This window comes from Periplaneta americana, chromosome 2 (genome assembly GCF_040183065.1).
Source record: "Periplaneta americana isolate PAMFEO1 chromosome 2, P.americana_PAMFEO1_priV1, whole genome shotgun sequence".
Taxonomy (NCBI): Eukaryota; Metazoa; Arthropoda; class Insecta; order Blattodea; family Blattidae; genus Periplaneta; species Periplaneta americana.
This window is the reverse complement of record NC_091118.1, coordinates 10733295-10746740: the sequence shown is the minus strand read 5'-3', so window position 1 is coordinate 10746740 and position 13446 is coordinate 10733295. Positions and strand designations below refer to the sequence as shown.

At 37.1% G+C, this 13446-nt stretch overlaps 1 protein-coding gene across 5 annotated transcripts in view; it reads right to left on the bottom strand.

Moving 5' to 3' along the window:
- The window catches only part of LOC138713178 (zinc finger and SCAN domain-containing protein 2-like), a 41416-nt gene extending 27990 nt beyond the window's left edge, over positions 1 to 13426 (bottom strand). Inside the window, exons 1-4 of one of the 5 annotated variants that reach the window (XM_069845086.1) lie at positions 13378 to 13426; positions 11479 to 11634; positions 7028 to 7113; positions 1471 to 4655 (exon numbers count right to left, since the gene is read on the bottom strand). In XM_069845086.1, coding sequence (XP_069701187.1) covers positions 3533 to 4655; positions 7028 to 7113; positions 11479 to 11577 — 1308 coding nt within the window. In that variant the 5' untranslated portion in view covers positions 11578 to 11634; positions 13378 to 13426 and the 3' untranslated portion in view covers positions 1471 to 3532. Of the gene's footprint in view, positions 1 to 1470; positions 4656 to 7027; positions 7114 to 11478; positions 11635 to 13159 lie in introns of those variants that run through there. The other 4 variants (XM_069845058.1, XM_069845067.1, XM_069845076.1 and 1 more) reach the window with 4 other exon arrangements.
- Between the last annotated feature and the right edge of the window lie 20 nt (positions 13427 to 13446).

Genomic DNA, 13446 nt, shown 5'->3' with positions numbered 1-13446 from the left:
AAGTAAAGGTAAAAAAGGTAATGGTATCCCCGTAACATGCCATGAAGGCACTTGGGGGAGGTAGAGCCCCATACTTTCCATGACCTCGTCACTAGAATGAGGTGGTGTGGTCGGCACCACTCTCTGACTGCCTTTTACCCCCGGGAAAGACCCGGTACTCAATTTTATGGAAGGTTGAGTGAACCTCGGGCCTTCCAGTCCGTAGCCAGCTGCTCTACCAACTGAGTTACCCGGCCGCCACATGTAAAGTAATGAACTATATTTTGTCATTTATATTTGTTACTGTTGCTCCAAGATATTTGAATTTTTCCACCTTTTCTAACAATAAATTTACAATTTTTATATTTTCATTTTGTACAATATTCTGGTCACAAGACATAATCATATACTTTGTTTTATCGGGGTTTACTTCCCAACCTATCTCTTTATTTGCTTCATATAAAATTCCCGTGTTTTCCCTAATCGTTTGTGGATATTTTCCTAACATATTCACGTCATCTGCATAGACAAGAAGCTGATGTAACCCGTTCAATTCCAAACCCTCTCTGTTATCCTGAATTTTCCTAATGGCATATTCCAGAGCAAAGTTAAAAAATAAAGGTGATAGTGCATCTCCTTGCTTTAGCCCGCAGTGAATTGGAAAAGGATCAGACAGAAACTGGCCTATACGGACTCTGCTGTACGTTTCACTGAGACATCGAATGGGTAATTTTAGTTTCCACATTAAATTGTAAAGAAACATTTTGTCTTGTAATGTTGCTAGTTATTTATTTTCCTTCGTTTCGGTTTTTAGTACAACACTGGATATAATTGTCGAATTGCATTATTCTCTTGTAATATTCTCTGTGTTAACTATATTTTGAAAAATAAATCCATATATCATAATAAATAATGACAAAGTCATGGCATAATACATTCATGAACCTGATGTTAATTACTAAAACAGTCATAAAAGAGACAGGAGCAATTATATTTTGTCTCTCTCTTAAAATCAAAAACATAAAAAGCACTAGGTTGTGTTTGAACACACGACCTCACAAATACAGCCCGAAATTCTACCATTAAGCTAGCACAGCAACATCACCTGTCTCCAAATTGTAGCGAAGATACCCGAAGCAAACTTAGGTTCAAGAGAGTGGCCACTTTTTCTTTTGACAGCTGTACCTATTACAATAGCAATATTGCTATGACAATGTTAGTAAACAAAAAAATGTAAGATGTTGCTGTTACCCCTCTATACGGAATTACAATTAAGTATAACTACAGGTAAGTATTGTGAGAGGGATGCAGGATTCATAGCCAACAACCAAGCAAAATCTCTCTAATACTTGCGTTTTGATGAGCCATATTAGAGTCCATAGAGCTGGATAATTACTGTTTTACAATTGTAATTCTTTATTTATCGTCCTTTTTCTACTACAGAAATAATCATCATTCCATACAACAAAATTCATATTTCAAGAAACATAAATCAAAATTCTTCTGCACCCAAACCACTGATTGGTCTTTTGCTTTTTTTTTTTTACTTGTTTATTTAACGACGCTGTATCAATTGCAGTGTTATTAAATTTAATGTCGATGGAATCGGTGATAGCGAGATGGGCCGAGGATTCGCCATAGAATACCTGACATTCGCCTTACAGTTGGAAAAAAATCTCTAAAAAACAACCAATCAGGTAGTCAGTCCATGTGAGAATAGAACCTGAGCACACCTCTGGATCGGACCGAGCTATGCCAGTGGCTGATTGGTCCTTTGTTTCAGCTGGAAAATGAGGTGTGTATCGACATATGTGCACTAATGATACATGACATGACATGACATGACAAATAATATTTTAAACTAACAACGAACATAAAGCTCTGAATGCATATGGGATTTTGTATTAAATTATGAAGAATTTACATAAGGTAACAGACTGTTTCTAAAAGGTTTCCCCCTATGTTGTTTGAACCCTGAATTACTGGCAAATGACTCAGCCATTATAGCGAGCATTATTACTATACATACATCACAGGATGTCTAATAACACGTAATTTTAACACAGCACAGCACTGACATCATATTCAGAACAAGGAATAAAGATTAACAGAAAATGATTGACTGACCAGCGTTCCCATCTCCGTGTTTGAGTTGTGACGCAGCCAGGTAAATTACACAACCTCCTTGTTATCCTATCACACCTCACTGCCAATGATCCGTGCTCAATCCTACAAATCACATTCTTTCTTGAATATCTGACTGTTTTATATATCATATATCCTTCTCGAGTTTGGGAAAACAGCAAATTTCCCATTAAGGCTTAGAAAACATATAACAGGTTGTGTTTTTAGACAAGGAACTGACAAAGTTTGCATTATAGGTAGCGTAAAGAGGTTCTTTGCCCTGCAGCCAATAGGAAGGGCTTCAGAAACATGCATTTGTTAACAGTCAGAGTCTTCTTGTGTATAATGAAGATCAGTTACAGATGATCAGTGTTTTAACAATTCTTTACTAAGAGGCCCTTGTCAATTACACAAACTATTTAGATGTAAGATTACAGGAATCGTGGAAAGTTTCTGCAAGTGAACACGGCAAATAGCTGTCCAGTCCAAACCAAATCTTAAGACAATCGAGTACTAGCAGGATAATTCAGTTGACAGAGTGTAGGATCGATTCCCGCTTGGGCTGATTATCTGGTTGGGTTTTTCAGAGGTCTTTCCCACCTGTATGTCAGGTAATGTAAGCGAAATGTCTGTCTCATCTCGCTGTCACCAATTCCATTGACACTAAATAACCTGATAGTTGAATAGACAACTAAAAAAAAATTAAAATTATCGAATCCAGGCAACTTCCAGTGAGGAATCATCAGCTATGGGCGTTTACATAGGTTATTACTGACATATTCACAAGGATACTATTGAAATACACACAGGATCAGTGGTTAAGGCACTCTATGCTCAAAAGCCAAAGATCGTAGGTTCAATTTCTGATGGAATCACGGATTTTCTTTCAATTTACCCTATTCTTCTAGGTGCACTATGGCACTGGGTCGACTCAGCCATGTCTATGGCCGTCTTCCATCCAAGTGGCCCAGATTCGATCCCCAGGTAGGTCATGATGGAATTTGTGGTGGACAAAGCAGAGAATGCAGAGTTTTTCTCAGGATACTCCTGCTTACTTCTATCTTTCCCACATTTCATCTATCATCTGAACTTGTTAAACATAAGCTGGAGTGACGTCTTGGGGGTAGTACAGGACTCTGATGCTGATATAGGAGGGGCATTAGGGTTATCAGGTGCTCGTCTGAAGATGAAATCTGGTTCTATCACACTGAGACAGGATGGCCCACCCGTCAGCATCGGATTCATGAATGTCACCCAGGCCAGCTGTCACACTTGGATCATCCTTGAAAAGACATCCTCTAACAGAAATGAGTACCAGCGAGTTTTCTTGACGGTAAAGACAGCAAAACTGGCAGCGACTGTACACCAAAATGGGAGCCTTAATGCTCCGCTGTCCCAAGGGCCTTCATTCCCTGTAACACGGGCAATTTTACTTTACTGCTGTAACTAAATTGTTTTCAATAACGATTTCACTTTGCAGCATTCTTTCGCTCTCTTTCATATGCGTACGAGAATGTGTGAAAAGACTGTTTCTGTGACCAAACTTTCTACCACAAAGATTACAGCTGTACGGTTTTTCGCCGGTATGAGTGCGGTAGTGATGCACCAGAGTTCCTTTTTCACCAAACGATTTGCCACAAATATCACATTTATACGGTTTTTCCCCTGTATGAGTACGCGTATGCCTCCTGAGATTCTCCTGGTAACTAAATTCCTTGCCGCATACATCACATTTGCACGGTTTTTCCCCCGTGTGTGAACGAAGATGTTTTATTAAGCTTGTACGCTCGCTGAAACTTTTCTGGCAACAATCACAAGTAAATGGTTTTTCCCCTGTGTGGGTACGTTCATGTTTCGCAAGACTGCCGGAACATTTAAATCCTTTCCCACAAAAACCACAATTAAATGGTTCTTCGCCAGTATGAATACGCACATGTTTCACAAGGGTTGATCGAACAGTAAAACATTTCCCACAGAAAATGCATTTCAATGGTTTTTCCCCAGAATGGATACGGATATGTCTCGACAGGTTTCTATAGTAGATAAATTCTTTGCCACAGAGATCACATTTGCAAATTTTTTCTCCGGTATGAGTACGGGTGTGTTCATCAAGAGAATATCGTTGTCTATACTCTTTGCCACAGATATGACATCTGTACAGTTTTTCCCCACCATGGCCACCTACATGCCTCGCAAGACGCCATCTCTGATGGAAATCTTTGCCGCATATATCACACTTGAATCGTTTCTCACCAACAGCAATGCAGGTATGTGCTTCTAAATTTTCCTTCTGATGAAAACACTTCGCACAAACATCACACTTGAATAGCGTCTCATTTGTGTGTATCTGAGTATGTCTCGTGTACGTCTCTCGATGACTGAACCCTTCACCACAGAGACCACAGCGGTATGACTCTGTTACAGTTTCTGCACGGGAACACGTTTCTTGCGGTCCATGGTCAACACCACTACTTCCACATTTCGAAGATACATCTGTCTCCTCTTTGGTAATCTGTGGGTAGTTCACATCAGTGTCTTCAGAGTCTATGTCACTGTGAAATAAACATTATAATCTTAATATATAACACAGATACCCCAAACACTCCTTCATATAACAAAGAAAACCGAGGACCAATATACAATCCAATTGTTCATATTAGGAGCAAATATAAAAAAACTAAGAATACCTTAACAATCATGTAGAATACAAAGATATGATCGAAAACAAAGACAAAACTAGTAAACAAACTCATCAAGTATTTGTTTTAAAGTCAACTACAGTTGCTTCATTAATGTACAGTGCAGAAGTCTGAACATAAGAATTCAATGTACTTATAGACTTTTACATCAATCTGTAACATTGAGTGTCTACAGGGAGAAGAGGGTTTCAGAAAAGAAGTCAAACTACTCAATGTCACTGATAGATGTAGACACTACATAACAGCACAAAGAAATGGCATTTGAACAGAGAATATACTAGCAGACACACACATAGACAGATGGATGGATGTGTGGATGGATTTTCAAATGCAAGAAATTAAATGCAAAATAAATATGGAAAATGCCTGTTATTATTCTGTTAAGAAGCTTCTGTCATCCAGTCTGCTCTCAAAAAAGCTGAAAGTTAGAATTTATAAAACAGTTACATTACCAGTTGCTCTGTATGGTTGTGAAACTTAGACTCTCACTTTGGGAGAGGAACAGAAATTAAGGGCATTTGAAATAAGGTGCATGGGAAAGGCTAAGAGGGATGAAGTTACAGGAGAATGCAGGAAGTTACACAATGCAAAACTGCATGTATTGTATTCTTCACCTGACATAATTAAGAACATCAAATTCAGATGTTTGAGATGGGCAGGGCATATAGCACATATGGGCAAATTCAAAAATGCATATAAAGTGTTAGTTGGAAGGATGGAGGGAAAAGACCTTTGGGGAGGTCGAGACATTGATGGGAGAATAATATTAAAACGGATTTGAGGGAGGTGGGATATGATGACAGGGACTGGATTTATCTTGCACAGGATAGGGACCGATGGCAGGCTTATGTGAGGACAGCAATGAACTTCTGGGTTCCTTGAAAGCCATAAGTATGTTACATTAAAAAATGGAGAGAAGTGAAACTTCGACAGACTTAGAAAGAAACAATAACAAACACACAAAGAAGTGAACAGAATACATTCAAATTAGGATCAGGAAAACAAGAAATTGATGATGATGGTGGTGGTGTTGATTAAGAAAATTAATGATAAATAAGAGCAGAAGGGGAATGACTGGATTGATTAACAGAAGAATGGGTGGGTGGGTAAATGGATATATGGATGGATTTTCAAATGCATGTTACATTACAAAATGGAGAGAAGAGAAACTGGGCAGATCAATAAGTGCACAGAATACATTCAATAGGGACTGGTCACACAAGAGATTGATGGTGATAATGATGATGATATGATGATGATGACAATGGAGATGAGGATGGCGATGCCGATAATGACAATGATGATGAAGAAGAAGAAGAAAATTAAATAAGTGTAGGAGGGTGGATAAACTGACTGACTGAAAGAATGGGTAAAGATGGATGGATGGATTAACTGACATGTGGTGTAATCTTTTGCCAGAAACTACAGAAGAGTTGCATGTGTTGTACTGTAATCAGTGTTGCGTCCAGTCAACAGGTCTGTAAGATTTATTCCCTATCCTGCCCCCACCAAGTGTAAAAAACTGAGTTATCTAGTTCTTGCCACTGGCATAGCTCGGTCGGTTAAGGCGCTTGCCTGCTGATCCAGAGTGGCGCTTGGACACGGGTTCGATTCCCGCTTGGGCTGATTACCTGCTTGGGTTTTTTAGAGATTTTCCCTAACCATAAGGCAAACATCAGGTAATCTATGGCGAATCTTCAGCCTCATCTCGCCAAATATATCATCATCTTTCTATCACCAATTCCATCGGTGCTAAATAAGCTTGTAGTTGATACAGCGTCATTAAATAACTAAGTTTAAAAAATCTAGTTCTTGCATTAATGTAAGGATTTGATGATGCTGAAAAAACTGTATAATTGTGCAGATTTATTGTATTTCATTAAATATAGATAAAGCTATTAATCTCCATAGATTTATTTTGTAAATAATGATGGAAACCTGCTCTCCAATGGCTTAAGGAGGAAGATTTTTAGCATTGAGATATATATTTCATTTTTTTTGAAAATACACTTCATATTTTGGGAGAACTTTCTTCATTCTGTACCAATCTCTAGTTATGACATAAGAATGATGCGGATAATCAGTATCTTTGTCCAGATTTTTGGAGAAAATACGAAAAGGAAAACAATGTCAGTGCACAGGTAAAATCTGGTCATTCTTATGTTGTGAAAAATTATATTAATAGAAGAAACCAATACTGGAGGATAGTATCGTGTTTCACTTACCATGACTCATTTATTCCATCCTCCTTCTCTGACGCCACTTCCACCTTCACTTCCTCTTTCACTAGGCAGACTTCCAAAGGCGATCCCTGGTTGCACCACAGAAAAAATAAATTTATTAATTTGTGTGTAACACTTCTAGAAAAAAAAAATCCTTCCAACTACAGACATATTAAGATTGTAGACTAGTAAAAGCCAACGGAATTCAAGTGATAAAAGCAACTTATGATATTATACCATTAAGTACGAGAAAAATTCGTACTGGCACCGGGAATCGAACCCAGGACCTCTCAGCTGTGCGCGCTGAGTGCTCTCTAACCAACTGAGCTATGCTGGGACCCAATTCACGACGCGGCTGAACTCCTCTCGTAGTATCGTGTTACGGCCTTACTGCCTGCACTTGAGACAATACACGTCATATATGTACAGGAGCGCATATTACATGACTTTATGGCCATATTCAACAACAGTTTCTTTAAACTGTTAACATCATATATATACTAGTCGAACAAAATATAATGAGGTGGGCGAGACCTCATTCATATTTGATACATATATGATGTTAACAGTTTAAAGAAACTGTTGTTGAATATGGCCATAAAGTCATGTAATATGCGCTCCTGTACATATATGACGTGTATCGTCTCAAGTGCAGGCAGTAAGGCCGTAACACGATACTACGAGAGGAGTTCGGCCGGCGTCGTGAATCGGGTCCCGGCATAGCTCAGTTGGTTAGAGAGCACTCAGCGCACACAGCTGAGAGGTCCTGGGTTCGATTCCCGGTGCCGGTACGAATTTTTCTCGTACTTAATGGTATAAAAACAAACTGACTAGTCATACTAGTAGAACAAAATATAATGAGGTGGGCGAGACCTCATTCATATTTGATACATATTTGATACAACTTATGATATGTTACAAAAAGTGACATGTGATTCATGGACGCCCAATAATTGTCCTGTTTGACTGTTTTGTACTTTTTTCCTTATAATGAGCGATACGGTTTTTTAATAATAATAATAATAATAATAATAATAATAATAATAATAATAATAATAATAATAATAATAATACGTCGTACAAAATTTTGTCCAATATTCTTTTGAGAAGATTAACTCCGTACGTAGATGAAATTATTGGGGATCATCAGTGCGGTTTTCGGCGTAATAGATCGACTATTGATCAGATTTTTTGTATTCGACAGATAATGGAGAAAAAAATGGGAGTATAAGGGTACAGTACATCAGTTATTCATAGATTTCAAAAAGGCATATGACTCGGTTAAGAGGGAAGTATTATATGATATTCTTATTGAATTTGGTATTCCCAAGAAACTAGTTCGATTAATTAAAATGTGTCTCAGTGAAACGTACAGCAGAGTCCGTATAGGTCAGTTTCTATCTAATGCTTTTCCAATTCACTGCGGGCTAAAGCAAGGAGATGCACTATCACCTTTACTTTTTAACTTCGCTCTAGAATATGCCATTAGGAAAGTTCAGGATAACAGGCAGGGTTTGGAATTGAACGGGTTACATCAGCTTCTTGTCTATGTGGATGACGTGAATATGTTAGGAGAAAATACACAAACGATTTGGGAAAACACGGAAATTTTACTTGAAGCAAGTAGAGCAATCGGTTTGGAAGTAAATCCCGAAAAGACAAAGTATACGATTATGTCTCGTGACCAGAATATTGTACGAAATGGAAATATAAAAATTGGAGATTTATCCTTCGAAGAGGTGGAAAAATTCAAATATCTTGGAGCAACAGTAACAAATATAAATGACACTCGGGAGGAAATTAAACGCAGAATAAATATGGGAAATGCGTGTTGTTATTCGGTTGAGAAGCTCTTATCATCCAGTCTGCTGTCGAAAAATCTGAACGTTAGAATTTATAAAACAGTTATATTACCGGTTGTTCTGTATGGTTGTGAAACTTGGACTCTCACTCTGAGAGAGGAACATAGGTTCAGGGTGTTTGAGAATAAGGTGCTAAGGAAAATATTTGGGGCTAAGCGGGATGAAGTTACAGGAGAATGGAGAAAGTTACACAACACAGAACTGCACGCATTGTATTCTTCACCTGACATAATTAGGAACATTAAATCCAGACGTTTGAGATGGGCAGGGCATGTAGCACGTATGGGCGAATCCAGAAATGCATATAGAGTGTTAGTTGGGAGACCGGAGGGAAAAAGACCTTTAGGGAGGCCGAGACGTAGATGGGAGGATAATATTAAAATGGATCTGAGGGAGGTGGGGTATGATGATAGAGACTGGATTAATCTTGCACACGATAGGGACCGCTGGCGGGCTTATGTGAGGGCGGCAATGAACCTTCGGGTTCCTTAAAAGCCATTTGTAAGTTGTAATAATAATAATAATAATAATAATAATAATAATAATAATAATAATAATAATAATAATAATAATAATAATAATAATTCTATACTGGCAGAGTTAAGGCCATAGAGCCTTCTCTTACACTCTACCAGGTCACACAGAATACAAACATATTACAAAAAATAATAATAATAATAATAATAATAATAATAATAATAATAATAATAATAATAATATCATAATAAAATCGACTAATAATATCATAATAAAATCGACACTACACAACATGAAAATAATACAATAGAAAAAAAAAAAAGAAAGTAAAATACATTGGAACATAGTGAAAGCAACTCATTTAGTACAAATGGTTAATATGGAAAAAGTAAGGAAGAATATATCAAAATGGAATGTAATAAAATAATAATAAAAAAGAAAAGAAATACGAAAATTAAATAAAATTCACGATAAAAAGGCTATGGTAATAAATTCATCGGCTGATAAAAAGAACAAAAAGAGGAAAGGAAGGAAAAATAAATATATACCGTAGCCTATATTTTTACAAAACTATGGCAGAGAAAAGGGCTTATAACTGAAAGGAATCTAATTCAAAAAGTGCAATTTTAATTTATTTTTGAAACTAGACAATGTCCGACAGTCTCTGACATGTTGTGGTAGAGAGTTCCAGAGATGAGCTGCAGAGACGGTGAAAGATGAAGAGTAGAAGGATGTTCTGTGTTTTGGAGTGGAAAGTGTGATATGGTGTTGTGAGCGAGTATCTATTTCGTGATATGAGGACAAATGTTGAAAACGAGAAGCTAGGTAGCTAGGGTTAGAGGTTTGAAGAATATTGAAGAGTAACGTGAGAGAGTGAATAGTTCTTCGCTCCTTGAGACGGACCCAGGACAGCATATTTAGTGAAGGTGTGATACGGTCAGATCTACGGACGTCGCAAATAAATCGAACGCATGCATTACGAACACGCTGTAGTCTGTCTGTCAGTCTCATGTTAAGGTCAGTGTAGAGAGTGTCACAGTAATCAAAATGAGGCATCAGGAGCGACTGCACTAAATTTTCCTTGAGAAGCAATGGAAGGAAATTTCGAATTCTTTTTAGTGTGTGAATTTTCATAAAAATTATTTTACATATGTGTGTGTGATTTGAGTATTCCAACTTAAGTTTTTGTCCATATAAATTCCTAGATTTTTTACTCTATCACTGTAAGGGGCAACAATTTCACTCATTTTAACAGGAGATAAGTCTCCTGTGTTTAATTTACTTAAAAGTCGTTGATGTCCCATTATAATTGCCTGTGATATCTCTGACTTCAATTTCAGTCCAAACTTTTTCATCCATCTCTGCATCATAATCCACAGTTAATTCCCGATTTACCACGAAAATCATCTGTAGCTGCATTTAGATTGGCAACAGGCCATGATTGTTTGGCCAAACACCTGCACAGAATTGGAATATATCAGTCCCCTAACTGTCCATTGTGTGACTCAGACCAAGAGATGGATTCGGAACACTTCAAAATCTGTGCTTCAGTGGCTGGCCATGATAATATCTTTGAAAAATATTGGAGTGCAAGAGGTCAAATGACTTTATTGTCAAACGCCTGGCATTAGAAAACAACAACAACTTTTTCGTCCATGAAATAATTGATTTTAGGTCATTGTTTACTTCATTTATTATTTTAATGTTGTTAACTAATGCTGAGTTCTTGGCAATAAAGCCATTAACTCTCTTGCTCCTCAATATTTCTCACACACAGTGGGTTTAGAGGAAAGGGCTGGACATCGCTGAATATGACTCTGATCCATTTCTTCCTGAAGACTGCACAATTGACAAAGTGGTGAAGAAATAATTCCTATTTTGTTCAAGTGTTTTGACAAACAATCATACTGTATGAGAATAATCCAAAGGATGAAACTGTATTTTTCCTTCAATACTCAGGAATTATATTTTGTTGTACACTGAGACACACTCATCTTTGTTTACTTGAAAATTCGTGGAAAATGTGTGCTATTATAAACTAGACTAGACTTGATGGATCAAATACTGAAAACGTCTTCACATCATGTGCAGAGCTCTGGCCAAACAAGCACGTACCTGCACATCATGTTCAATGTCACATGACCCTGGTAGTACTTCTTCCTCCTTTTCAGTTTTTATGTCAGCATACCATGGGACGACACCAGCTGCAGCCATCACGTCCAAGTGTGCTGCACAACTGGTCGATTTTCAGCCTCACATCGACATGCAAGTCTGAAACAAGAAGAACATACTAACATGAAAACTGAGCAGTAACAAATTAATAGTGTGTTGACCTCCATTATGTAGTCAGTTGTTAAAAAAAATACTATTAGGCCCTATTATTATTATTATTATAATTATTTTCATTTTTTTGCTACAGGCCCACCAACTTAACCTTTCTGCGCTTCACGTATTGACAGATTACATAATGATACCAAATTGAAATAAGCACAAAAACGTAAAAATGAGAAATTTTGCAAAATTGTTCTTACTGACCAATAGTCTAAATATATTTTTAAAAAGAGTAACACAGAACTGAAGACGAAGCAATGGACTTTCGGTGCCACCTTGGCATCGCCCCTCAATTTTTCTTTTGTTGTTTTTATGTATGATTCAAGTAGAACCGAAATAGGTAATTGAAACCTGTATAACTTTGGTAGCGCTCTTGTACAGAAATAAGTATTTCATTTTATTTTTTAACCAAGCTTTTAATATATTTTGTTGTAAGCTTTGTAATATGTACATTGCTGACTTCGCGCAACAACGCCTCAAGCCGTCATAAGATTCTAGACTTTGGACTTTCTTACATATTAAAATTTAGGTGAAACGAGCGTTGAGCGACTTCCGCCGATTTTGGAATAGACACCGACGCACTTGAACTGCCAACATAGAAAACAAAAAATCACACTCAATCGCTTTCACCTTCATCTTGACGGGATAATAAAAGCCTAAACTAACCTAACCTAACCGCGTCGGTGTCTATTCCAAAATCGTCGGTTTTTCTCTTCGGAGGGAATAGTCCGAGGCTCCATTCTTCGCGTTACAGGAACTTCAACACTCGTAGTTACCTGAATAGCCCTTTTCTCTTCTGTCTGTTTTCCACTTCTCCCATGTCAGAGACATGATTTATATTTAATCTACCCATTTCACTCAAGTGTGGCAGAGGAGAATACTTACTTTGTAAGTAGGCTTTTAGGTACTGATTTTGAGGAATGTACTTAAGCATACGAAAAACAAGTGTTCAGCTACTGGTAAAAAATAATGCATGCTTATTCTAACCTCAAATTATGAATTTCCGTAATTTTTCCTAAAAAAAAACCTGTAATTCACATAAATAAAAGTATTTCAGGGCAAAAGCACCAATAGATGCGGACAAATGTTCAACCTCTGGATTAATTAAATTTAGAGTATTCCAGTAACTACCCTTTAAACAATTAACATTTTTGTTAAACATAAGAACACGTAATCTCTATAATTAGCATCGAAATGAATAATAAAGTTCAACTAGTTAATTACGTAATTATTCATTTTAGCGATACCGTTCGCATTCACTATTTCTCTACTTCTTCCTGTGTGATTTCCATCCAACTATGCTCCATTCGCCGGAAGTTGTTAAGCTAGGTTAGTTTAGGTTATGTTCGCCCTGAAACTTTCGACCCACACTTTCTCGACTTGCTTTTGGCAGTGTGTGATATGCTGCAATTCAAATTAAAATGTTTGTATTTACTTTTAATGACTGCTAACAACGTCCACATACCTCGTTATTTATTGTGTCGTTCACCGGTTCACCACTTGTTCAAGTACATCTATAAACTTGAGACATGACAGTTCACAACATTCATATACCTCGTTATTTAATATGTCGCTCACCAGTTGCTCAAGTGCTTCCTTAAACATGAGACATGTACGGTATCACTAAAGTAAATAATTAATTTAATGTATATCAATAATAATAATAACAAGAAAGTGATTTACAATTCATTAATCTTGACTATTGTTCCAGTTCCAAATATAAACAAATAAATATGGCAGAGCTAGAGCAGG